This window comes from Akebia trifoliata, chromosome 1, assembly GCF_017979445.1.
Source record: "Akebia trifoliata isolate Shusen 1 chromosome 1, ASM1797944v1, whole genome shotgun sequence".
Classification (NCBI taxonomy): domain Eukaryota; kingdom Viridiplantae; phylum Streptophyta; class Magnoliopsida; order Ranunculales; family Lardizabalaceae; genus Akebia; species Akebia trifoliata.
In genome coordinates, this window is record NC_141375.1 from 1,169,913 (window position 1) to 1,196,797 (window position 26,885).

General features: G+C 33.7%; 3 protein-coding genes across 4 annotated transcripts; 2 read left to right on the top strand and 1 right to left on the bottom strand.

Moving 5' to 3' along the window:
* Positions 1–393: 393 nt before the first annotated feature.
* Positions 394–5,117, bottom strand: LOC147410277 (protein SMALL AUXIN UP-REGULATED RNA 51-like). 2 transcript variants are annotated; one of them, XM_086433482.1, is made up of 3 exons: positions 4,838–5,117; positions 1,880–2,440; positions 394–844 (listed from the first exon to the last, which is right to left on the bottom strand). In XM_086433482.1, exons 2-3 carry the CDS (start codon positions 2,343–2,345, stop codon positions 801–803), a joined length of 510 nt encoding a protein of 169 aa, XP_086289608.1. In that variant the 5' UTR covers positions 2,346–2,440; positions 4,838–5,117; the 3' UTR covers positions 394–800. The 2 variants fall into 2 exon arrangements, with proteins under 2 accessions (XP_086289608.1, XP_086289615.1); XM_086433489.1 differs by having other exon boundaries at positions 394–829; positions 4,838–5,111.
* A 4,822-nt stretch (positions 5,118–9,939) lies between these two features.
* On the top strand, positions 9,940–15,456 carry LOC147410278 (small ribosomal subunit protein uS8my-like). The gene is made up of 4 exons (XM_086433511.1): positions 9,940–10,043; positions 11,910–12,051; positions 12,862–13,022; positions 15,200–15,456. The coding sequence occupies exons 2-4, from the start codon at positions 11,922–11,924 to the stop codon at positions 15,296–15,298; spliced, it is 390 nt and encodes a 129-aa protein (XP_086289637.1). The 5' UTR covers positions 9,940–10,043; positions 11,910–11,921; the 3' UTR covers positions 15,299–15,456.
* A 3,939-nt stretch (positions 15,457–19,395) lies between these two features.
* LOC147410279 (Chaperone DnaJ-domain superfamily protein) lies at positions 19,396–23,783 on the top strand. Its single transcript, XM_086433501.1, has 6 exons — positions 19,396–19,840; positions 20,240–20,333; positions 20,421–20,488; positions 20,582–20,638; positions 23,106–23,363; positions 23,476–23,783. Exons 1-6 carry the CDS (start codon positions 19,736–19,738, stop codon positions 23,593–23,595), a joined length of 702 nt encoding a protein of 233 aa, XP_086289627.1. The 5' UTR covers positions 19,396–19,735; the 3' UTR covers positions 23,596–23,783.
* Positions 23,784–26,885: the final 3,102 nt, after the last annotated feature.

Here is a 26,885-nt window from a genome sequence, read left to right on the forward strand (position 1 = left end):
TAAAGGTTTTTTTATTTTTGCACATCTATCATCCTATCTGTAGAGGTAAAAATTTCATCAACTCATTTGAAAGTCAGAGCATTTAAAACTCAGTTTCACTTCTCGTGTCGTTCATGGACATGATCAAGCAAACAAGATAAATAATTTACTTCGGCCTACAATTATTTAGTAATGTACATTTATATAAAAATAATTATATAATTTTTTGGGGTAAAATAAAGTAGGTAAGATCATAATTTTATTAAAATTAAAAAAATTAATTACTTTAATTAAAAATACAAAATCTCAATTGATTTGGCTAACTTTCATTGACTCGTCTGAGTTGTCTCGATTGTCAAACAAGACAAGATTTGAAACCATTGGTCAAAGTGAATAAAAGAAGAAAAAAAAAAAAAAACCAAGGAATCCCACTACTTACAGAGGGCATGAATAGAGTATTAGATTACAAGTTCAAAACAAAGGAAGATAAACAAGCCGGCACATGTCAACAGAATCTTTAGTCAGAACCATATCAGAAACAATACAAAAGTTAATAAACATCAGATGTGAGTCAGATTCCAATAAACATCAAATGTGGGTCACATCCTGCCGACCAGATTCGGGAAGTTGGAGATTCTAAAATGAGGAGTCTCTCAGTCTCAGGATTCCAATCAAACACTCAACCCCATAATATCCTAAAAAAAACTAAATCTCTCTAAATGGTTTTTTTTTTTTAAACCAAAACAATCAAATCTGCTTACAAGGACCAGCAAAGCTACCCTTTTTAAAATTTCCAGCTCTATACAAAAATCCATGTGTTATTATTCTTCTAAGCTTGAGGGATTTTCTTCTGCAAAATCACCAACTGATTTTAGTTTAATAATAAAAAATTGAAAAAAAATAATAATATAAAAACAAATAGTAGAAAAGCACAAACAATACATTTTCTAAAAAAATGACTCATGAGGAAAACAAAAATAATCTAATTATCACAATCTTATATCATTTTGTATAAACTTTTGATGGGTCAAGTTTTGAAAAATTAGCTCCATTGGTGATTTGGATTTGAGCAAATTTTATGATGGGCTTGAAACCAAATGGTTTTTTTTTCATTGGCTAGGCCCATGATCAAAAGTACTTCAATCGTCCAACCATTTGAAATAACCATTCCCAATGATTTTGGAATTCAAATAAATAATCAAATAATAGTAGTACTAGTTGTTATAGAAATATGCAAGTATTGAATGTTAGAAATCCTAATATCATGTTTTTCCATAAAAATACTCAAAAAAAAAAATTCTTATTTTGAACTTTGGTGGCAAAAGTAAGGGGATTTATTTTGAGATTTTGAAATATTTACAAAAATACCCTTATATCTTTGATTTTTGACACTAAAAATCAAATATGAACACCATTTAAGAGTATATATGAAAAAAAGGAAAAATTACTAAAAAAAAAGGTAAAATATTTTAATATTTGCAAAAAAAAAATATTTTTTGTTAAATTACAAAAAACGAATTAAGTCGCTGGACAATCCAGCATTTTAGTAACTCGATGGACTGTCCAACATTTTAAATGGAAGCTAAATTACTGAGGTGTTAAAACGCTGGACAATCCAATGTTTTAACCATTAAAAAGGCATTTTTGGTAAAACAATGTATTTGAACACATTAAAACATTGGACATTTCAGGCATTTTTGGTAATTTTTGAAAAAATAGAATTTTTTTTTTGTTGTTGTAAATATTAAAATATTTTACCCACTTTTGATAATTTACCCAAAAAAATAAGTGGTTTGATAGGCTTATAACATGGAATGCTTGCTTTGAACGTATCCTAGTAGTAGTAGTAGTAGTAGTAGTAATCACTGAAGTAAGTGGAGAAAAAATAAGGAAATTTTACCAGCATTGTCATCAAGGTGAGGATTATCGTTGCTTTCCATGCACGTAAGCAGATACTTGAAGGTCTCGATCTCACAAGGGATTGTAAGCGCGCCCTTATGATCAAACCCAAACTCCTCCTCGGTCTTCTCCAACAACACCTTGAACAATGGGTGGCTAAGATAGCTAGTAGGAATAATGAACCTCCGAAGCTCCGGCCCAACATAGACCGCTAGATATCCTTTAGGGACACCATGGGGTGGTTCCGGGCTTTGGCATCCCTCCTCGTCCGAATCACACAAGACATATGAGTTCCTCAACCTCTTGTTGATTGCAGGAGAGATCCCTCCAACAGGGCTATTTTCATGTGGAGGGCTGTTGTTTCCTCTTGGTTTAAGGGCTATTCCTTGCCACTTTTGAAGGATCTCCTTTAACCGGACTATCTGTCGAATTCCTGTCACCTTCCCGCCGCTCCCCTCATCGGACATGATGAGAAATTAATGTCGATCGACACTAGGATGATGAGATCCCCAAGTTTAAATTTGGAGAGTTCAATTCTTCTACAGGGCTGCTCTCATCAGATCTTGAAACATATTATAACATTACAAGCATGTAAGTGAGGGATTTTGCATCTACGTAATGATAATGCAAATAGAACCATATCAAATTGACTCTTCCACACTTCTTTTTAATCCAAAATATTGTGAGATGCCTAGTGTTCCCAAGTTTGATTTCAAATCACTAAATCAAAAGCTGAAAATATGGGTTGTTTTTCGGTAGGAGTAGGGATGAGGCCTAGAGAGTATTACAAGGTTTGAGAGCTTGTAACGAATCTTTATTGTTGATAGTGGATTGATCACCCTTTCCTTTGTATATGTAGGCATTAGGAATTGCCGAATCACGTAAATCATTGTGTCTTTTGTATATGTGTGTCTTTATTTTTATTTTTAAAATTTGTTTTGCTCTTGTTAGGCTTTTGAACATCACAACCAATTTTGATCAAACTCTTGATGGACCCACACATGAAAATCAGGCTAATTGATAAGTTCTAAGTGATGGATTCAAATGTCTTTGGGGTTGACAGTTTGGTTTAGGTGCATGTGGACCTTGGTTTAAAATATCATTCGAGTTGGAGACCCAATAACTCACTCAAGTAATCTTGGTATTGTTAGGAATGTGAGAGATATTCCATGTGAAGCATCGTGAACAACATCTACTTTGACAGTAGAGATGACTCGGTCCATATTTTGAAAATCTTGGTTGAGTCAATAAAATTTGTGGAATCAATTGAATTTTTAATTAAAATAATCATTTTTAAATAAAAATATAATCTTCCCACAATAATTTTCTATAATTTACCAACCTCTAGGAAATATATACTTTTAACTCAATCATTTGTTTTCTTCACATGTTTTAACAAAAGGGAGTTTCTATTGACACACCAACTTCAACCTATAACATGCCAATTTAAAATAAACTAGTTAATTTCAAGGGTGAATATCCATTCCAAGAGCTGAGTTTGACAAAATTCCAAGTTCGGTACACTGTTCATTTTTATTCCCAAAATATGCATTCTTCATATTATACTTACAAACTCGTAAGTTTGACACTTTTAATATCTACAAATTCATAATATACTCATTGATTATAAAAGGGATGAATTCACTCGAAATGCATGTTTTGGAAATTAAAATGAATAGTGTACAGAAATCAAAATTTCAACATAAATTGCACACGTTTTGGAAAAAAATCCCTAAGTTGAAGAGGACTTGTGCATTATAAGTAAAAGTTGGTGTGCCAATAGAATTAATGTAATAAAAATATATTAAATAGATAATTAGTTTTTTTTAAATCACGATTAATGCAAGTTGGAAGTAGGGGTGTCAATGGGTTGGTTCCTAGGAAGCTTAGAATCATAACCATTATATTTAATTCGATTATGATTCTTGTCAATCCTAGGTCTGATTTCAAAATAAATGGAATTGAAACTGCCAAAAATCATGGGTACCCATCTGTTTTGATTCTCAACAATCGAGAAAAAAATATTTCAAATCATTATAAAAAAATTAACATATTATCAACAAAATTCTTAACGTAATTATTATTTGTTGTAATAAAGATACAAATTAATGATTTTTTACAAGAATAAAAATGTATATTAGTTAAAAAATAATAAATTTTTAGAAGAGTAATTCATTTTAAACTCCAATAGGATAATATATTTGAAAAATTGAAATTTTTTATATAACATACATTTATTTTAAAATAAAAGAAATACCTTAAATCATTTATATAATATATAAAGAAATGACAAAATAAATCAGTTCGAGTACTTCCAGATACTCATTCGATAGAATCTAATGATTCTGGTTCCAATTGGTTCGGATTTATTTTAGACCCGATTCTAATTAGTTCCAATAAAAAGGGATCTGGAATCGACTTTCGATTCTGATTCCAATTAGATGCGTACCCTAAATACACCACCTAGTTGGAAGACCTAGAAAAGATAGAAAAATTAGAAAAGCGAGTGAAAATGAAAAAACGCCAGATCCAACAAAGCTGAAGTAAAATGACTTTTCTAGCCTCAAACATACGGTTGGAACATAGGTGAGTTTCCTAGAGATATATATTAAATACTAAGATTCGTTTTTGGAACGCTCTCCAATCTCGATCGTACGTTGATGCTCTCTGCTTCAAACGTCGTTTGAAGCTAGTAGATTTTCTCGAAAGAACAGGTTGAAAACAGGGCGAAAAATACTAAAATACGCCTCATCGCCATACGAGTCACGGCTCATTTTAGCCTTATAAATGCAGAAAAAAAAACTGATTAATCCATGGAATCAAACCTACTAACACTACTAATTCCAATCTCAGAATATCAAGATCCAAAAAACTACGATTGACGACAACGAAGATCACACAGATCTAAAGATTCCAAACATAGAAAAAAGAATTTTACCAAAATGGATATCAACTGTACCTTACTCGGTAAAGGAGCCTTCATCAGCAATAATTGGATCGAAAAACCTCCATTAGAGCTCCGGAAGGGGGTTGCAGAGCGAGCTAGCTCTAGCTTTCGAGACAAAGATTCAAAAGATCCCTAAAAAACAGATTTCTATATCGATCGCAGAGATTTCCTCTCTATCTTTCCTTCAAATCTGCAATGGCGACAGTTTCGGAGAACCGATTTTTCGGGTTCTGTTTGTTAAAACGGTTGAGAAACGATTTATAAACAGAGATAGAGACAGAAAGAATTATAGGAGGAGAGAAGAGGTGTTGTTTCTCGTGAGAGATCAATATTCGACGCGTATTTATAGCGTTGGCTTGGCTCGGTCATCAAGTCAAGTATTTTTCTTTGAGTGGATATTCTGTAAAACTGGGAGTTATGATGCAATCCAACTCTAGCTTCTCTTAGGCTTTACGTGGCATCACATTATGGATCAACTTTTCAATTAGCATCCAACCCAAAGGTTCTTGCTATAAAAACATCACTGATTAACTTCTAAGAGTGGGCCAAGCATTCAAAAATCAAGTTCCGTAATAATTGATTAGTTGGCAAATTTAATGTGATTATGAAATTGATTTTTACTATAAATATAATTTTAAATTAAGATATAATTTTGATTGATTTAAATGTGAAGGTTGATGAGAGGTTTTTTTTTTCTAAGATTAATACTGAAGTGACATTAGTGGGGGACACGCAGGGGACATCTTGACATGGTAACGCACATATCCGTAGATGCATTTTCTTTGAGATACGAGTAAAATACATCTACGAACATGCACACCCCACCATGTCAAGGTTGTCAATGTGTGTCCCCCACTAAAGTCACTATAAACAGATTATTCAAAGGCTGCACTCGATTTTGAATTCACTATCATGAGGAGTATGTTTTTGTCACTACGTCTTACCACCGAGTCACACCCTTGATGAGTAAGATAGACGGAGTTAGAGAGATGTTTATATACATCTAAAGGATGACGGCACTTAGGGCTATTAATGGGTGGATTCAAATCATCTTGAAATTTTTAATTTTTTGATTTTTTGAACTTGATGTGGGATTGGTCTACCTTAAGTAATCATCCAATCAAAAGGTACAACTAAATATTAAAAAACTTGAGGGTATTGTTCTCCATTATCAAAAATAACTGAAATAGTTTGAAATTTACATCTAAATAATTAAAATTATAAGAATATTGTTCTCCATTTGTTATTCACTATCACAAATTGTAAATCCCATTCTTCGTTAAAAATTAAGTATGTTACATGGAGATGAAAAGTTGGCATTATTTGGTACTTTAAAACCTTTGTTAAGGTAAGGGGCGTTAGGAAAGAAAAAGTTTCCCAACTGGGATCAAGTTATCACCCAAAAAAATAAGGGAAGATTTAAGTAATTTTCTTTATAAAAAAAAATGCGGGGTTTTGTTTGTTTGTTTTCTTTTCTAAATCTGATCTATGCCATGAATTCTAAAGACCTGACGTGTTATTTGTTCCAAGATGGCAATCCTTGTGGGTCCCAAATCCTTAGTAAGATTTAAAATCTTGCTACATAAGTCAGGTTAGCTTCACTCTTCAAGTAAAGGTCTTCCACTATAACTGTCAGTTGTAGCTTTAAACGTTGGATATCTCCACCCACATGACACGTCCAGATTGAAATGATGGCCATAAACTATAAAGAGTGTAAAAGTGTGTTCCCACACGGATTCTTCCAACCAAAGCATCACCATTTCCTTAATGTTTAGCATTTCTTCTCTTCCTTTTCTCCCTAAAGCCTTGACACACAGCGGTCCATAAGAAAGTGAAAGAAAGAAAAGGGAACTATCCTGTGTGTCAACTTCTAGATAAGAAATTGGTGTAGTATCTTGATGTCTTTTAGGTTATAAATCAATTTTTAGATGGAATGATTCAACCCCGGGTCCCGCCCTTTTTTATTTTTTTATTTTTTTTACCAAATGTAAAATATAATAAAAAATTACCAAATAAATCCCGACAAAGGGATTTCTTTCAAAACACCCCCTAAGTTTTCCTTGGCATCTTGATTGTCCATTTAGGGCCTATTTAGCTGCATGGAATTTGAAATCCATAAAAAATGATTGTAGAAAATAGATAGTGTTGGAAAATCAATTTTCATTGTTTGATTGCATCTGAGAAGACTTAGGGAAAAAAAATATATGAAGAAGAGATAAAGGAGAGAGAGAGAGAGAGAGAGAGGGGGGGGGGGGGTGGGGGGAGAACGAGGAGGAGAAGAGAAAAAGAGGTGGCCAACGACGGTGACAGAGAGGGTGTTGGTCATGGCTATGGTGGTGGCAGAGAAGAGAGAATAATAGGATTTTGATTTGGGATGAAAATTAGTGGTGGATTTCATTTTCCCATACAGATACATGTGAAAAAATTGAAATCCAAATTTTGGTGTATTTTTTTTTTTTTTTTTGAGAGAGAGTGAAAAATCATTTGCAATGCAAAAACCCCATCTTCCACCCTATTTTTTTTTTTTATTTTTCTATTAATGTACCCTCACCCCACTTTCAACTAGTGAGGTCGATGATTCAAATTTTCAAGATCAACAATTCATATTATTAAGCTCAATTTTTATCCACTCGTTGAGAGTGACATTTTACAACCATTAAGACCATTATAAATCATTGATCTTGACATTTGAATATGAATAATTGAGGTCAATGAGTCAATTTGTCAAGATCAACATTTCTATAATTGTCAATCTCAATGTTTGAAAATGAATCATTGAGTTCAACAAGTCAAATTATCAAGATCGACAATTTGAATGGTTGATCTCTGTTGATGCCCAATTTTTATTATATACATGGAGGATAAGGTTTTTACGCATGTCACATGCAAAGTGGTATTTAGGGTAGTCTCAGCTAAGGGTGCAACTTGGTTCGGTTTGGAGCCAAATCAGAATTGATCCGACCAAGGATGGTTCTATTATATGGAAACCAAAACAGAACCAAATCGACCTTAATTCGGTTTGGTTTGGTTCAGTTCCATGGGTTGCCAAAAAAATTCTTAAGCAAATATTTTTAATAAAAACTTTATTTTTCGAAAACTTTATTTTTTTGTACACAAGTTTTTTAAGCAACTTAGAGGGTTATGGTTTGGATTGTTGAGGTTGTAATCCATTAGAGAAAAATGACCTTATTAAGGATCAAATCTTTACCAAATTTGTTAGGAAAATACTTCTCTAAAAAAAAGACTTATATATTGACATTGTGAAACAAGATATTGGAGTGGAGAGTGTAGACTTTTATTATGTTGGATTTTAAAGCACAAAAAAAAAAAAAAAAAAAACTAGTATTATTCACATTATTCACGCTACTCTAACCCACATTGTGAAACAAGTTAACCACCTTAACCTAAAGAGTCCCACAGAGAAAGGGTTTCATAATAGAAATAAAAATTTCACAAGAGAATAGTGGGTTTCAATCTACAAACAAAATCATAGTTTAAATCAAAGTCTGGAATAATGGGTTTCACAAGTAAATCAATATATATAGAAAGGGATAACCTAATGAACTTGTTGGAGTTGAGAGGTAGCTGCAGCAACTTCAACATGCACCTTAGCCTTGCAAGAGATGAGAGAGAGAAAGAGTAGAGGAGGAAAATAAAGAAAGAGACACCAAATAATTAGTTTCCTTTCCTATGTTCATTAAAGTTTTGAAAAATATATTATATTATATTTTAAAGTAACATGTTTGTTCGGTTCTTGATTTGATTTGATTATTTACAAAACCTAAATAGAAAATCAAACCGAACCCATTGGTTATTCATTTATTTAACACGAAATCAAACCGATAATCATTCCAAAACAGCTCAAAATTCACGATTTGGTTTGTCCTCGATTTGAACTAGATTAAGTTGCACCCCTAATCCCAGTACCACCTAAACTATGTTTCATGGCCGTTTGATGTTAGTATTACATCGAATTCTAATTGTCTCCAACTCTCCATATGCTCTTATCCTATGGCACCTTAAGCGAGTGACTCCTCATCTAGAATTTGAATGTTTCATGCCACCTTGGTGACTTAGTCATAGTGTTTTGTTAATACTAAGAGAGAAAGAAGGGGATTATTTACAAGGTTCATTCAAATCTAGATTACGTCATAGGCTTTGAAGAGTCATTCACTATTTGTGAAGTTATTACAATGTTACATTACATGACAAAGGGAGAAAGTCCCCTTGAGAGAGAGAAAACAAGATAGAGATAGACATAATGAAATCCGGTAAGAAAGCCAAGTGAGAGAAAAGTGTGAAGTGTGATATCCTTCTAAAGAGAGAGGCTTCCCTCTTCAAATGTGACCATCTTGTCTTATTTATGGTAGCAAATGAAGGTGAAATGATTTAATTGCCCTTCTCTCATTGACTATGCTTTTTTCCATCTCACATGTGATTAGTTCATGTGGCGCATACCTGGACCCATCTAATTTGCACAATCCACAATCTCAATGATTTGAATTGTCAATCTCGACAATTTGACACTTTGATTTATTGAGGTGAGGGGCATTAAGAATGAAAGCTTTTACTAATTGGGCCATTAAAATACCACCCAAAAGCTCAGGGTGCATTTACAAAGCCATCTCCATTGAGGTTCTATTAAGTAATTTAACTTTGGGTCTAGATTGATGATTTAGATTTCAAAAAGGATTCGATCTGATATCTTATTGGATCATATCTGTATTGACCATATCCCAATCCAATAAAATGTTAGAAATTATATTTTATATTTATTTAAATATATAAAGTTCATTTAGATTTTGTACAACAATTCGAGTTTGGTCCCATCCAGACCCAATTGTATTGGATCGGGTTTGGATCTTAATTTAGATATCTGATGAAACCATACCTTAAGAACCCGATCCAATACTTATCGGATCAGGTCCCCATTCCTATCCTTATCGGATTGGTACCAAATCGATCCCAATCCGATCCAAACTGATCTATCGACAACCCTAGTCTGACAGGCCTAAAAATAATTTAGATATGTTTTAGCCAAGTTTGAAGCCCAGGCCCGACCCATGGCCTGAGTACATAGTGAGATTTGGGGTGGTGGACCCACTTATACCCTTTTTTTTTTTTCCACAAAATTAAACACAATAATCATCCAAAAACCCCAACTCCCTAACAGGAAGAGGTTCGACCGTGAGAAACCAGCGCCGCTGCAGCTTCACCTGTACTCTCTCTCTCTCTCTCTCTCTCTCTCTCTCTCAAACTTTGATTCGATCTTTTTTTTTTTTCTGTTTCAAATTTCTGAAGTTTTTTGAAACCCCAACTGAGAACTACAGTGGATGGTTAACGTTTTTGACTTCATCATGTGCATACCGAGAAAATGGAGTTAAAAAAACTTAGAATGTTCACTCATTTGTTTCATACTATTAATATTTATAGTGAATTTTTCTTTTTTCTTTCAAATTTGATAACACCTTTATTTGCTCTTATTTCTCCCAATGTGGAATTCTAGTCTATGGTATATGTGTTTATGAGTGTGCTGAAATATTATTAAATTTACTTTCACAGATGCAATGTTACAACCAATACCAATACCAAGCAACTGTTCTTCTTCTTTGTTTTTTTTTTAATTAAATTTTGGGTGCTAAGAAGACAAGTATGTGGGTATATATATATTTGATAAAGATGGTGTTCCAACCCTAACAAGGAAGGACTAATCCCTTTTGGCGCGCACAATCACCTTCAAACCATGTGAATTGAGTAAGCCCGGGGGAGTTGGAATTGTCAAAACTGTGACCTTTAGATACAAGGGTTACAACCAATGTTGAAATTTCTAATGGACACATGATGCTCTCAAGGAGCATTTATTTTGATACCCCCTTTTCACCAGTGTTGAAATTAAGATAATATAAAAAGGTTTAGCCACTTGATGCAAAACAAAAAATGTAATAAAATTGGATGATGCCAGTGTTGTCAAATCCGGTTGCTTATGCCACCCACAATTTTTTTTTTTTCTGCATATGCCACCATGGCATATGTGAAAAATGTGCCAGACACATGCGATTGCATATTGTAGTACACGATCGCATATGCAGTATGCTATGGCATACTTTCCAACGATCAAAATTTGATTGTTGGGCTCCAATTTTTATGATTTCTTCATCAAACACCTCTGTAAAATACCTCATACCCACCCCTCCCATTCCTACCACTCTCTAAGCATCTAAAAGGCCTACATTTTCTCTCTAATACTCTCTAAATCACACACTTTCATACACTAATTACTTCTAATACCCTCCAAAGCTCATTACTTCTAATTTTTCCACTAATTCTTCTTTTAATCTACAACTTGTTTCTTAGTTCTTATACTTCTACTTCTTATATTATCTTCTTCTACTTCAAAACAAGATTCTAGTATTCTACAAGAAGCAAGTCAAACAAATGTAATAAATTACAATGAAATACAAGTCAAGCATTTGTAACTTACTTAGTTTCTTGAAATTAATAAAGATTTCATCTTTTTTTTTTTCTTTCAATTTCTTGAGTTTATGAATTCTTACATTATTTTTGGCATACTTGTTATATATGAAAATGTAATAAACTCAATCATATTGGGAATACAAATTTACAAGAATATTTTTGTATGATTGTTATAATAATTGCACGTTTTTTCCTTCTTTTTTTTTATATTATTGTTTTCATTAAAAAAAAGAAAAAACTTGTTTTTTGGTTATGCCATCACGTATGCAATGTGCAAATTGCATATGTCTGGTCACATACCATGGCATAAAAAAATTGGAAGACGCACTTGCAATACAAAAGAAATGGAACTCATCAGTATTCATGATTCTTGATGGTTTTGGTTGTATTTAGTTTACTTGATACACTTGTTTGTGGTGGGGCAGGGCATATCCACGGGGATTAGTCTCATCACCAAAAGGGTGGCGATACGTGTTACATAATGCACAATACCCCAAGAACCAAACTAGAATTGACCCATTGACACCCCTACTTCCCAGTTCCTTATGGAAACCCTATTGTATGTGTTTTTCAGGCTAGAGGCTTATGATCGTGTTTTATTATGTAATAGGGGGCTAAAGAGATGGGGAGGAGGATATTGAACGACGCATTAAGAACAATTGTGAATGCTGAGAAGCGAGGAAAAGCTACGGCAAATCTACAACCGATCTCCAATGTCATGACTTCATTTCTCAAAATCATGAAAGATCGAGGTAATCCATCACTGATTATTTACTTCTATTTTATTTGGGTTTTGTTTCTTTGATCCATCAAGTAAGATTGAACTATGTGTATAAACATCTATTTTTTCCACTGGACTTTTATTTGATTCATGGGTTTTGGGTTCTCTGGAAAAATTATTCTCCTTTCATTTTCTCTTGATGTATCTCCCCTTAAGTTCAAAGAGGGATCATTGGTAATTCTTATTAATGGGTTGCTTAATTCAAATAGTGTTTTTTATTTTTATTTTAACTTCGCTTTTGATATGTGTTTTGTTCATTTGTTATCTATTAAATGAGATTCTACTGTGTGTGAAACATATGCTCTTTTTCTAACTTTGATTTAATTCATTGAATTTGGATTCTGTTTAGAAAGGGGCTTCCTTTCCTTTCCCATTGTATTATCCCCCAACCCTCTTAGGTCTAGAGAGGGATCACTAGAAATGCTTTTGTTATTAATGGGTTATTTGATTCAAGGAATTATTATTATTGTTGTTGTTGTGCTTCAATGACCTAAAGCACTAAGGCATAGATCTTAGTGTGTGGTGCATAAAACTCGTGAACACCCCTTTTTAAATGAACTTAAACTCTAAATAATCATTTTAATTTAATATGAAACATTGGGAAAAATCTCGAAAAAATCTTGAATCGGTTCACATGTTTTATTTTATTTTTTTAATCGGTTCATTGGGAAACATTGGGACATATTTTATTTTTATTTTTAAAATTTTTTTTTAATCCTATTGTCCTACCTCACTTCCGATAGCCACAATGCTTTAATAACTTGCTTTATCTTTTTTCTAGGTTATATTAAAGATTTTCAAGTATTTGATCCGCATAGAGTAGGAAGGATAACTGTTGAGCTGCAAGGAAGGGTAAATGATTGTCGGGCTCTCACGTATAGGCAGGACATCAGGGCAAAGGACATCGAAGAGTACAGATTACGTACGCTTCCTACGCGTCAGGTTTGTGCGTGGGCTTATTTTTTGTTGGTTTCTTGTGATCTATTGTTCTATTTGGGTTTTTTTTTTTAAATAGTATTTCTTTATTATTCTCTCTCCATCAGAGATCCATATTTTTTACGTATTACAATCTTTTGTTGAATCACTAGTAGAACCCATTGATAGCCAAGAAATTTTTTCTACATACACATCAAATCTGGAAAAACTGATACTCACTTTATTATTGAAGGAAATTAATTATGCAAAGAATGAACTTAAGGGGTTCCCTTCTTCTCTATTACGTGGAAGGTTCGGACATTTAGATTCTCACATAAAATCCTAAAGACTCGTGATTTAGCTTGCATGCAAAAGTGATGTTGAACAACCTCTCTCTCTCATATATATATATATATATGGGTATTAGATAAAAAACTACACGGAACAAGTTTTTTACTGCTTGGGTTTGTAGGCACAAAGGGTATTGTACTTGGATGGTTTTTGGGGCAATGTCTCGGGTTACAAATAGGGAAGATAATTGAAAGAGAATTCAGGGTTGAGTTATGGGTAAATAAGTTAGAGCAATTAGGTCCAGAGGTGCTGGAACAACTAGGCTTGAAGAACGACAGCTATAATTGGTAATTTAATGGGTTTAGCAGGATTTGTAATAATTATTTGTTTCACCGAACAGTAGGGCTCTCCAAAGGTTTTATTAGTACTTATTATGGACTGAACGAAAACTGGGTTTGGGTAGTTGAGGTAATAAAAGGTTTAAGTGAAAGCTTAGGGTTAGGTTTGTGATGTTGAACAATAAGCTAAAATAAGCATTTAGAGAATAAAAATAAACAAGTCATCAAGAAAAAAGAAAGCAAAGGGAAAACTCGGAAGAAGTGATTGATGAATCTCGGAAATAAAAACAAATTGAAATTTTTTTGCTACGTATTTTTCCTATTTATGTTGCCCTATTTTTTTTTTTATCAAATTTCCAAATGAATGCTTCGAAAAATATATTGATGTTGTTCATGTTGATAATAGTAAAAAAATTCTTTAAGTTCAAAAGGTGTAATTAAAAGTCATTATGGAGAAATGGCCAGGACCATGCCTCATGGAGTAGAGGTCCCGAGTTCGAATCACTTCACCCCTTGTTGCCACCACCCTGGTGCTTTAAAAGGCTAGGTACACAAGGCACGTGCTGGAAGTGGTGACGGGTGTGTCCATGGGATTAGTCAGACTAAGTCTGGATACCCATGTATCAACAAAAAAAAAAGTCATCATGGAGAAATAGAACATAATGGACCTAATTCAAAGAAGATAATGAATCGAACTTAAGGATGAGTTCTTCAAACAGAAGATGATGACCAATCAAAAACTAGGGGTGCAACTCGGTTCGATTTGTGGCTAAATTGGAATTGAACCAACATAGGTTGGTTCCACTAAATAAGAACCAGAACCAAACCGAAATGCTAATAGATCCGAACCAACCCCAACCAAACTAAGGTCGGTTTGGTTCGGTTCCATGGGTTACCAATATCCTATAACCTTAGTTGGAAATGGCCAATTTTTAATAAAAAAAATAAATATTAAACAAAAAAAAATATTATATCATAAATCATTAATCTATTCATTAAAAAATTATTTATAAAGAAGTCATTAATCTATATCCTAACTCCTAAAATAATTCATAGAAGTGAATAAATTTATTTATTTATTTTCAGTTCTCAGTTTGGTTCAGTTCTATACGAGCTTTGAACCGGAACCGAACCAAATTGATCGGTTCTCCATTTTCTAAACCCATAACCAAACCACAACTTGTTTCAAACTGAACCAATCCAACCCAAAGTTATTGGTTTGGTTCGGTTAGGTTCTCGGTTTGAACCGGACCAAGTTGCACTCCTAATCAATAGTAGTGCCCCTGTTAAGCACAAATTAAAGCTGTGAAGAATGGATGGGATGAAAAGTGGTTGCGATTCTCAAATCTCATTGGGTCCAAGATAATTTTAGCTGTTAATATTGATCTGAGGTAATTGCATTTGATATATTTAACTTTGCTATATACATACATGAGCTTTTTCCCATGTTCGGAATGGCGGTAGGAAATGTAAAGCTACGTCATTTTCCACAATTTTTTGGGATTCATACAGTCTTTATCATTATTAGCCAATATTTTTTGTTGATTTTCTACGAACTTGTGTTTTGATTTGCAGTGGGGTTATGTTGTGATTACGACTCCAAATGGTGTTTTGGACCATGAGGAGGCCATCAAACAAAAGGTGGGTGGTCAGGTACTTGGTTATTTTCATTGAACATTTCTCTTTCTTTTCTCTGTTAATGGAAAGAACATGAGTATGAAGTGTTATTATACTTTATAATGGGAAGATCATTATGGCTTCATTATACTTCATGAGGCCCATTGATTTTGTTCTCCATCTGAAGGTGTTTATATGGGCAATGTTTGTGCTTCCGATATCCTTTTTTCGTTTATGTTTATTTTCTTCGCATTTATTTAAGATTGGTGGAGTATAAATATATATTAAAACCATAATGATCTTTATCAGTACATTGAGCAATGTTACGGACCTTTGAGTATAACCAATAGTGCTGCCAATTGGGTGCAGCATATATATATCCATATCCTTATCCAATTCTATATCCAGATATCCGTGCCCGATTTGTTACCCACTTTTGCTTAGGATATCTATATCGGATGGGACACATATCCTGTCCTATCCTTATCGACCCTTACACAAAAATTGGATAAAATAATGAGTAATATTACAATTCCTTATCGGATAAAATTTTTGTAACCATACCTGAAAAACTTGGGTCAGATGAGTTGGGTAAACAAATATTATCCGACTCATTGCCATTTCTAATAACCAACATGATGTAATCCCGACTTTAAAGCAATATTCATGTAGCTATTAGAGGCTGAAGAAGTACTACCAAGTTTTCGAGGCCTCAAAATTAGAAGAATTGGAGAACTAGTTCTCAGATAATGTGCTATTATATGAGAATATTATTTAGTTCTCTTAAGTTTTTGAAATATTTTAAATGTGAATTATTAAAACTTTGTAGTGAACTTTTTTTTTTATTATTGAAAAAAAATATAATTAAATATTCTTGAGTTCTCCCGCTCTCTCCTGTTTTTTGTTAGTTTTTCCTCATTGGTCGGTCTTTGCATTTAGCATCACATTATGGATACACGATTTCTTTCTATTTAGCTATTGGGCAACTCATCTAGCTATAGCTGAAAGAGAGTCTTACCCTTACCTTTCTTTTCTATGCAATTTGTCCTCCAATATCAATAGGTTGATTGTTTCGCTTATGTATCTTTCTAAAGGGAAAAAGATCTCTGAGAGTTGTTTCATGGATCCGAAAGAGAGTACTTGGGTTCTCCCAATAACTAAAAAGTGTATCGTGCCTAAATCTAACTGGGGTTTGCGGTGGTGGAGGAATCGAATCGGAAAAAAAAGGGATTCTAGTTGTAAGATATCTAATGAAACCGTAGCTGGAATTGAGTTCTCACTTCCTTCAACTTATCTATTTGAACTTTCATGGCTATCTATCCTATCTTGATTGGCCTCACTTTATGGATAGAAATCCTCTCGTGCTGACAAGATTTCTTTCCACCCAGAGTCGAGTATTCTACTCCCACCCATAATGATCCCCAGTGTCATAATCTGACTGGGGCAAATGGATGTCGTTAGTTTTTTTTTTTTTTTGATATCATGGGTATCCCTACCCGTCGGGTGGGACTAATTCTGCGGTCACACGCATCACCCCCTTGGAAAGTCTTACATGCAACAGGTGGAGTTAAGGCTAACCCGGACCCAGGAGGGTAGCCCCAAGAAATTCATAGTTTTGTGGGATTTCAAACACTTGACCTACTCTTCTTGTGATATGTCATTAGTTGAAAATTTAGGGGTATCTCAAATTGATGGATACTTGCAAGTGTATCTAATATTATTCAAAAAAATTGAGTTGGGGCAATTTTGCTCCCACTGGCTCCTAAGTCCTAACTAGCTCGGCCCCTAGAATTAAGGTACAAATCACCTCTTTCGGGTTGGCTTAGTGGTTAGTGCTTAACTAGGCCTGCCTGAAACTGCCCATTGACATAGACTCGGTAGGGGTTTAGGACTGGTCTCAGGTACAAATCGCCACTTTCGGGTTGGCGTAGTGACTAGTGCTTCACTAGGCTTGCCGGAACCTGCCCATTGACAACTCTAATTTGCTCGGTCCTCCTAAGGATGGAGTTCTTAGGGTCTTATACGATTTCACATGGAAAATATGAAAAATGGCTTCATTTGGAAACTATTGACACAATTGATACTTTCTATAAATGGGATGGTCACCTCTCTTTTTAATTTATTTTGATCTTATTTAGAGTAAATTCTAAAAAAGGTAGAGAAAAATTAAAATTTTTTCAAAATAGTAGATTAAATAGTGATTTTTAAAATTAAAATATTTTAGTTAAAATGGTGAAAAAAAATTTCTATTTTATAGAAGTTTAAATATTTTCCCATTTAAAGTTTGCGTAAACATTTGAAAAAAAAATTGTTTTATAAAATAATATATTTGTTTTCCACTTTAACCAAAATGTTTTAATTTTGAAAATGAAAATTTATGGGAATTTATACGTATCTAGATAACACAAATGACGAGGATATTTATTTCGAGAATAAATCTCAACCGTTGAATTTTATATTTACACGGTAGGGATCATGTATTTTTTTTTCACCAATCATTCTTAATGAGTCAACGCACACCAACATTGAAAAATGGTCCTTTTTTTTATAACATCTATTTTACCTATTGATTGTATTTCATTATTGGTAACGTTAAGACTTAGGGTTATTCACATTTTCATGATTTCGTCTTCTTTGCTCATGTAAATTGTAAACGTGTTTGTCATACAACTGAGTATTTCTTTAAAAAAATTATTGAACCAAAGAGGAATGATAATCTGACACCCCCATGTGGTATGCTCAAAATACTCTCTTGACGTGAGATGTGTTAGAATTGTAGATTTTCTTTCAACGGGATACACAATTGCAATGATTTTATGGGATGTATAGTATGTATCCCAAGGCATAAAGTCTATGGTTCTAGCACATGCCATGTCACAAGAGTATTTTGTCTATGCAATGTGGGGAAGTCATATTATCACAACTCTTTTAAAATTTTGATTTAATTATTTAAGTAGTTAAAGAGCATTTTAAAAGTTAAAATTTAACACTAAATGATTAAGAAAATACAATGTTAACTTATAATCAAGGGATAAACCTAATCTTGTATTTTGTAATAGGGAAGCACATGGTTTAGATTTGTGGCAAAATCGAAATCGAACCAAACATAATCAATTCTACAAATTTGAAACTGAATCAATCCAAACCAACCTTGGTTTGGATCGATTCTCGATTTTCATACTTATTATTTTTAATAGTAAAATTAAAATAGTTAAAATTTAAAATATTAAACAAAGCATCACACATAACACATAGCTTTTTGATAAGAAGACGAGGTGAGGGAGATGAACGGTTAGATTTTCTTCAAAGAATTTGAAGAAGAGAAAATATATGAAAGAAACTAAGAAAGGAGTTTGAGACTTTGAAAATTATTTGAATGTTTTTACTTTTTATCTTTTAAGATTATATTTTATTTTTAAATAAATAAATATATATTATAATAAATATAAAAATTAATTCGATTCTATTATACACCTAATCCAAAATCGAACAAAATCAATTGATTTTTCTTTTTTACAATCCGTACTTGAACCAAATCATACTCAATCCAAACCAATCCAATTCAAAAGACTTAGTATTGATTCGGTTCTTGGATTTACCTGATTTAATGTGCACCCCTATTTTACAAGGGGTAAATCAAAATCAACGTTGACTAATGGTTAAGAAATCTAATATCACAAAATTTTACAGGGGTATTTGAAAAATACCCTGAAAGAACGTTGATTTGATGGTTCTATTAGTGAATCCTACCATAGTTTCTGCCAACAGTATTGACGAAGACATCAAGAATCGACTGAAGCACAGCTTTCCACAGCCCACAGGTACACTTTCTGTTAACTAACCTAACTAATGGTGCAGATTAAAGGATGTAACACATCCCTTATGATCCTAACCATCAAATCCTCCTTTTAAGAGAGGTGGGCCAGTAAGCAAATAGCGACAACAAATTCATCACGGGCCCGAGCCCACGACCCACTTTCATAATTACGACTTTTAAAATTTAAAATATACACAAAATCAGTGGCACTTAAAAGTAATTTTTTCCAAAACAATGCCCATTTCCAAAAGTGGGACCCACTTACTTTCTCTATTAATAGTTTTTGCCGACTATGCCGTCAAGCGAGACTCACATATAAAGAGAGAACCTTCTGGAGACTCGAAACGAAAGTATCTAATTATCTGTAAATCTCAGCCGTCCATCATATTCAAGCTACAGTAAATATCATCCGTTAATCTCACATATTTAAAAGAAGCTAGTTTCTGGAGTCTTCCGAGCCTTAGCGTTTCATCCTCTCTTCCTTCTTCTTCCCCCTTCTTTTGCTAAGGTTCCGTGATCGAAACAACAAAGATGTAGGTTTTTTTTTTTTTTTAAATATATTTTTTCCTAATTGGAAGCCATTCAGTTTAAAGATTTGACTCTGAAATTCGTCGACATTTAATAGTATTTGGTCTCTGTTCTTCTTCTCCTCTGTTTTCTCCTTGTTTTGATACTTTATGGCTGCAAAAGAAGAGAAAAGCAGCGATTTTTACGCTGTTTTGGGGTTGGAGAAGGAATGCTCTGCTTCAGAACTCAGGAATGCATATAAGAAGCTTGCTTTGGTTTGAATACGAACTCTTCTGATGTTCCTTCAATCGGGGGTTTTTTTTTTTTTCATTTTTTTTTTTTTTTTATTTTGGGGTTTTTTTTTTCTTCTGAAATTAGAAGAGGATCTGAACGATTGCTCCTTTATTGAAAATGAGTCGATTTGATTTCTGGGTTTAGTTAATTTTAGGAATTTAAACGTTTTTCAGGGTAGAAATCCGCATGTTGTCACTTTTCCGTTCTAAAATTCGTTTCTTTTATTCGTCAAGGTGTGATGGGAATTTGTGTAATTCTGGGTTTTCTTGAAAATTATGGTGATTTTTTATTTTTTTATTTTTTGGGGGGAGGGGGGTAGATTTGTCGATTTCTTCTAAAAGAGATTCTTTTTTGTCTTAATTTCTCGAAATTACTTGCAGACATGGCATCCAGATCGATGCTCTGCTTCAGGAAATTCGACGTTCATCGAAGAATCAAAGAAGAAATTCCAAGCAATTCAGGAAGCTTATTCGGGTAACTAACATAACCATAAAGATGAAAGAAAAATTCAATTTATTATTATTAGTTATAAATCTCTCAAATTTTCCTTTTCTTTAACAGTTCTCTCTGATGCCAATAAAAGAATTCTTTACGACATTGGAATTTACGAGAGTGATGATGACGAAAACGTAAATCTTTAGTGAATTTTAAGCTTTTTAACGTTTTTTATTAATTCATTCAAATTAATTGTAATCGATTTAAATTTTTTCTAATATTTGCAGGGAATGGGAGATTTCTTGGGTGAAATGGCGGTTATGATGAGCCAAACAAGACCCAGTGTAAGTTATCGTTTCTGCTTTTAATGAGACTAATATGTTCATGGTGCATTCTTGGGTTAAACTACGCACACCATCTTTGTTTAGAGAAATCCTATATAAAGTTCTTAAGATTCATCTTTCTTTTTTTAATGCTTAAGAGAAGGTTCCCTCTCTCTTTAGAAGCTTCTTGCACCTCAGAATCTAGATCATGTACATCAAGTTGCAACAAGATTGAATGCTCCCATTCATCCCAACCGCTAACCCTTCAATTTTTTGCCCTTTTTACCCAAACTTGGCAATGTAAGCAAATTCTCAAACTGGTTTTGGATCTAAATTTTGGACCAACACATCAAAGATAAGTCGTGTTGGATCATGTATTTATAAGCATGGGGACCATGGATTCAATACCTAAGGAAAAGTGCTTGGATCCAACTAGTAGAAATCAAGTTTTCAGTTGGGCTGATCAAGATCTGATCAAATTTATTGGATTGGATCCTATGCACAATATATATCATATAATGTACGTACTTTCTCATATTCTCAATATGAATCCATATTGGATCTCATTGTGTTAATTAATTGAGCATAGTTGAGAGGATGATGTTTGAGGTGGATCAGTAGAAAGATTCGGGAAAAAAAAAATTTGAAACAATTTTATTACAGAAAATGTTGGATTAGCTTCATTGTGCAATAAACTAAGAGAATGTTAGCTGATATGACTTGGGCATGTTTAACAGGAGTCATGCTAGAGTGACCCCAAAGATTGTACCTTACATCGCACTTCTTGACGTGAAAGTGTGCAGGAGCCATAGAAGCTTTTTGACTCGTATCTCAATGAAAAGCATCTATGGTTCTTACACACTTTCACGTTAGGATATGTGATATGAGGTACAATCTTGAGGTCACTTCAGCATTATTCTTTTAACAATAGTCGATTACAGCCATAGTTAGAAGGAATAATCAAGTTGAAGGTCCTAAAATAGCGAGAGGAAGACCCAAAAAGAATTTGGGCGAAGATAGTTAAAGCAGCTCATAATGAATAATAAACAACTTGGCTTTGGAAAAAGTTAAATGGAGGAACGATATTTGTTTAGTCGACCCCAGATCTTTGGGATGAGGCTTTGTTGTGGTTGTTTGCCCATATTGGGTCTTAAAATCTCAATAGACACCTTAAATTATTGAATCAGGTAGGATTTTGGATCTTGTCTTATAAATATACAATCCTCCTCTGAGGAGTCGAAAAACATTTTTGGTATTCTTATCAGTCTTTTAGAAAAGTTCAACGTGTATATTATTCATATTAATGCAGTCATTGGTCTTGTTACACACGATCAAAATATTTCCTGGTTTATCAAATCACTCCTACATTTCACTAATGCTATATTTTCATGATGTTAACTTTCTTTGTTCATTCATTCATTCATTCAAGCAATATTCTCAATGCCTTGTCTTGCTTAGATAAAAAGAAAGGGAGAAGGAGAGGAATGGGAAGGGGAAAGAGAAAGAGAAAGTGGAAGAACAAAAAAGGAGTCGTGATTTTCTGACGCCCCCTCTGACACACACCCCCTGATGTGACATGGGTTATAACCATAGATTTTTCCCTCAGGATACACATCTGTGATTCTATGATTCTAGCACATGACATGTTAGGGGGTGTATGGAGGAGTGTGTCAGAGGGGGGCGTTAGAAAATCATTATTCACACACACACACACAAAAAAAACCTTAGCGGTTAGAAGAATAGAAAATCCACATGTTGGCAAATTATGGGAAAAGTAGGGTAGAATACTTCACCTTCTTCTAGGGCTCTAACTTAAATCAAAGTGCTCTTTCTCACTAGTTCTATTTCATTGCACCTGTCGAAACTATATAGATTTTTTAATTTTAATTGCCTACTGGAGTTATTGTTATATTTATTTGTGAATGGCTTGTTTTGGGTCATGTGCCACATGTATGCTTGGTCTGACCATAGAAATGGCACGTAGTTGGCTACGTCGATCGAGTCCTGTGTGTCATTAGAAAAGGTTTCACAAATGACAATTTAACATTATATGCATGTCTAATGATGGTAGCATGTGTACTATACCAAATTTGTCACGTGACATTTCTTGGATAGAACCAAGCATGCGTTCAAATATTGTGCACCTAGTCCACTTAATGTCAATGCAAGGCTGATTTGATGGATGCATGGGGCATGATAGAAGGTAAGATTTGGTGGTCTGAAAATACATGTTGTGGGTGTAAAATGGCACTGTTGAGGGACAAACTCACCATGACCTAGGGTATCCAAGCTAGGTTGCCTATGGACGAGGAGACGGAGATGCATGTGTCTTGTGTAATAAACTCATCATCTTTGCCTCATTCATCTGAGATTTTTGCCTCGTTTATTTTTATCTTCTTGTTGGAAATGTGATTTATTAAATGGCAATGGTGCTGTTTAAGTAAGAAACTTTAATTAATGTTTTTTGGTTTGGCTTTTACCATTACAGGAGAATGTAAAGGAGAATTTTGAGGACCTTCAAGTGCTATTCGAGGAAATGTTCCAAAAGGACATGGAATCCTTTAATTACACCTCCCAGAGCTCATCTTCAAACACCAATAAAAATGACACCAACACATTCCCCTTTTGCACATCAACGTCGTCTACTTCTTATGACAACAGTGTTAACAGTAACAACAAGAGAAACTGCTCTGACACGAGCTCAGGGAAAGCCAATTCATTGAACTTTCGGAATTTCTGTTTAGGGGTATGTTGCTCTTTTTACATCTATTTTTCTCAGCAAACTCTGTCGATGAATGTGGGTTTTGTGATCTGATGATACTTCGTTGTATGTTTTGTTTGTTTGTGTTTTGATGCAGTCGGAAGGCAGCAGCGAAGATTTGAGAGGGAGAGGAAGGCGGCGGACGGGTAGGAAACAGAAGGTGTCCTCTCGACAGGACGTCTCCTCCCATGAGTCCAAGATTTCGGTTTATGATTGATTGTGATTGAAAATTCTCAAACAAATCCAATATGTTATTTTTAGTTTTCAGATGGTGATCAATTGAATCATAAAAATGTTAGCTATGTACCCAACTCTTGCATCAAAACTTTGATGGTACTATTAGTGAATGGTTATTGTCTTTCATAGAGAATGGTTCAAATTGGGTTCTGATTTATTTATTATTAATTTTTGTTTGTGATTCAATTGAATTGGTTCTAATTAATAAAACTTCTCTAAGAACTTGATTTTTGGAATGTCAATTCAATTGGAGTGTACTACGTAAAAGTTGGGTGCCAATAGCAGTTTTATAAAAATATTATAAATAATCTTTTTAATTAGTTTTTTAATATATATATATATTTAATTAATTTTTCAAGCAAGTACACTGTACCTTGACATTTTCGTCAATACAATGAATGGTAGCATTAATTGATTTGTTTCATATAGATATCGGATTCGTTGTAGTCGAGCCGATTTGGTAACTTAATCGTAAACCATTATGGGTGCTGTCCACGTGGCATTTATGCAGCTGTCAAATAAATTGTTGTTTCAATAGGATCTATTGCCACACCAATTTTTGCTAACGCCACTCTAGGACGTGTAAATTAAAATGTAAAATCTCGTTTTGATGTCTTGTTTCAGTTGAGATTTTAAAAAATACCTTAGAATTAAAACAAATCATGTTTTTTGGTAACTTATCAACTCATCTCATTGGTAGATCATTCAAGACAGGTGCTAATTGATTTTGATATAAATTGGAGTGGCGTTAGCAAAAGTTAATTTTGTGATAGGATCTCTTTAAAATAATATTATGGCGAATTAGGTTGAAAGTGGAGGGCATGGTTGGATGTAGGTAAGCCCTACAGCACGTGGAGAGAGGTCCCACAATGCTCACCATTATAAATAATAAAAAAATCTCCTATTTTTATTTATTTATTTATTTGGTGATTGGTGATGATGAATGATGAATGATGAACGAAGAGAAGAGAAAGGGTAGTGGGGCCAGATCTTGCAATTTGACAAAAAGAGGGATGGGTCCCACGATCCAAAAAGAGATCTGTCAACTTGGGGGTGTACCACGGAATATTGATTAAGCACAACTTGCACGGCCTACTTACTACTGTCCACTCCTTTTAGTTTTAATGAAATTAAAAAAGCTGGGCCGATTGCTTGGATTCTCATATAAAAATGGTGGGCCAATTAATTAAAAAATATAAAGATATTTTATAGGAGATTTTTTTTTTCTAAATCAATAAATCTTCATATGACGAATAGTACGAAACATAATGGAGATATTTTTATGATTTAGAGATTTCTTCATTACACATGGGTGTAATTAGTCTATCCACGATTATGCGAAAGGTTTATTGATTTAGAAAAAAATGAATTCCATCAATTTATTGCACTTACCAAAAAAAAAAAAATGTCAAAAAAAGAGTTGGTTTTTAATTTTGGATATATGGATAGTTGTGAGAATCACACTAGTTGGGAAAATCATTTTCCTCTTAAAGTGGAGAATTGCTTGCGAGGAATTGATAATTTTGTTTAGGCGAAATCTTTTCTGTCAAATCTTCATTCATAATATGAAAATTTGAGAGAAGGGAAGAGAGAAAAAAAAATGAGCATGGAGAGAAGAGAAAATAAATGAGTTTCTCTCTATTTCTCTTGTTTGGATTGTTAAGTTGGGAAGAGAAGATAAAAAAAATGGGAGAGAAGAGAAGAGAAGAGAAAAAATGTGAGTCTTCTTTCTCTTAAAAAATGGAGAGAATTTGAGAGAAACTCTTTTAAAATATTTTATAATTTCAATTTACCCCCTAAATCTCTTTTAAGATATTTTAAAAATTCCAATACTACCTCAATTTCTCTCCTATCAATCCAAACATGGTGAAGAGAAACTGAGTTTCTCTTAATGAATTTCCCTTTTCTCCACTCCTCTCAATTCAAACATTATGAGGTTGAAGAGAAAACAGAATTTTTTTTTATACCTAGAAGTCAAAGATGACTGATTTTGAGATAAAAAATCAAAGATTTTTAGCTAGAGGTCGAAGATGGGGTGGTACTTAAATCACTTTTGGATAATATATATCGAACAAGGTTGAGGGGTAGTCATTAGTTTGAAAATACAGGGTATCTCAAATATTTACCAATAACCTTGTATGTCTAAATCATCTCTAATGGTTTTGGTTTGCCTTGTTTCTCTATAATGCGCGCCTCACTTTATTTGTTGGGTATCACTATTACGCGCTTAGTGTGTATTAGTCACTGATTTAACATGTCGTTTCCCTATATATATATATATTTTTCATTTTCTATAGAGTCGTGCTGGGGTGACAAACAGAGAGACACAAAGGTGACAAAATGATAGGGGTGTTGCACACATTACCGTAGATGCTTTTCCTCGAGATATGAGTAAAAAGCATCTATGGTTATGTGTGTGCCAACACATCATTTGTGTCACCTTTGTGTCTCTGTTTGTGTCATTCCAGCATTTTCATTTCTATATCACACTTTGGACACTATTATCATAGCCAAATATTTGCTCAATAATCAAATATATACCTCATGCCCAAGTTGAATTATTTTTTCTAATTTTGATTAAGTTCAAAATGTTGAGACATAATTAGGACCTAATCCAAGAAATATCATATCGAAATCATATTCGATGTACCATTTATCAGATAACAGATTATAGTTGGCTCCAAATGTTGAGATTGGGTATATGGATTTGACCCAAGTATTTAGCTTATTAGATCTAGATCCGATACTAGAAATATCGGATTGGACTCCTATTTGGTCAAATTCTTTTTTAGATCAGCTCTAATTATACACTAATTTAATTCGACAACTCTATAAATACACTAAATTTGAAAATTCTATTTCATCATATTATTGTATGATGTTGTCGGAACTAATCCAATTGCTATCATAATACATCTAATTATCATTGAAATGTCATCTCACTCATTTCTTTTCTTCACCAAAATTTCACCCATTTATTATTATGATCAGTAAAAAAAAAGAGATGAGATTAGAGAAAAGAAGAAAAATAATGATTTGATTTTTTCCGTAGGTCATGAGTTCGATACCCAGTACGAGCATTAATTCCTCGGGGGCCACCCACGAGGGCGCACCCTTACTTACCTTAGTGTGTGTGATGTGCGGGTGTTGCACGTGCCCAGGGATTAGTCCTTGGACAAGACCATGGTCTAAGGACTGGGAAAAGCTCAGATACGGGCCCGGTCCACCGTCTACAAGGATACCCGGTTAACAAAAAATAATAATAATAAT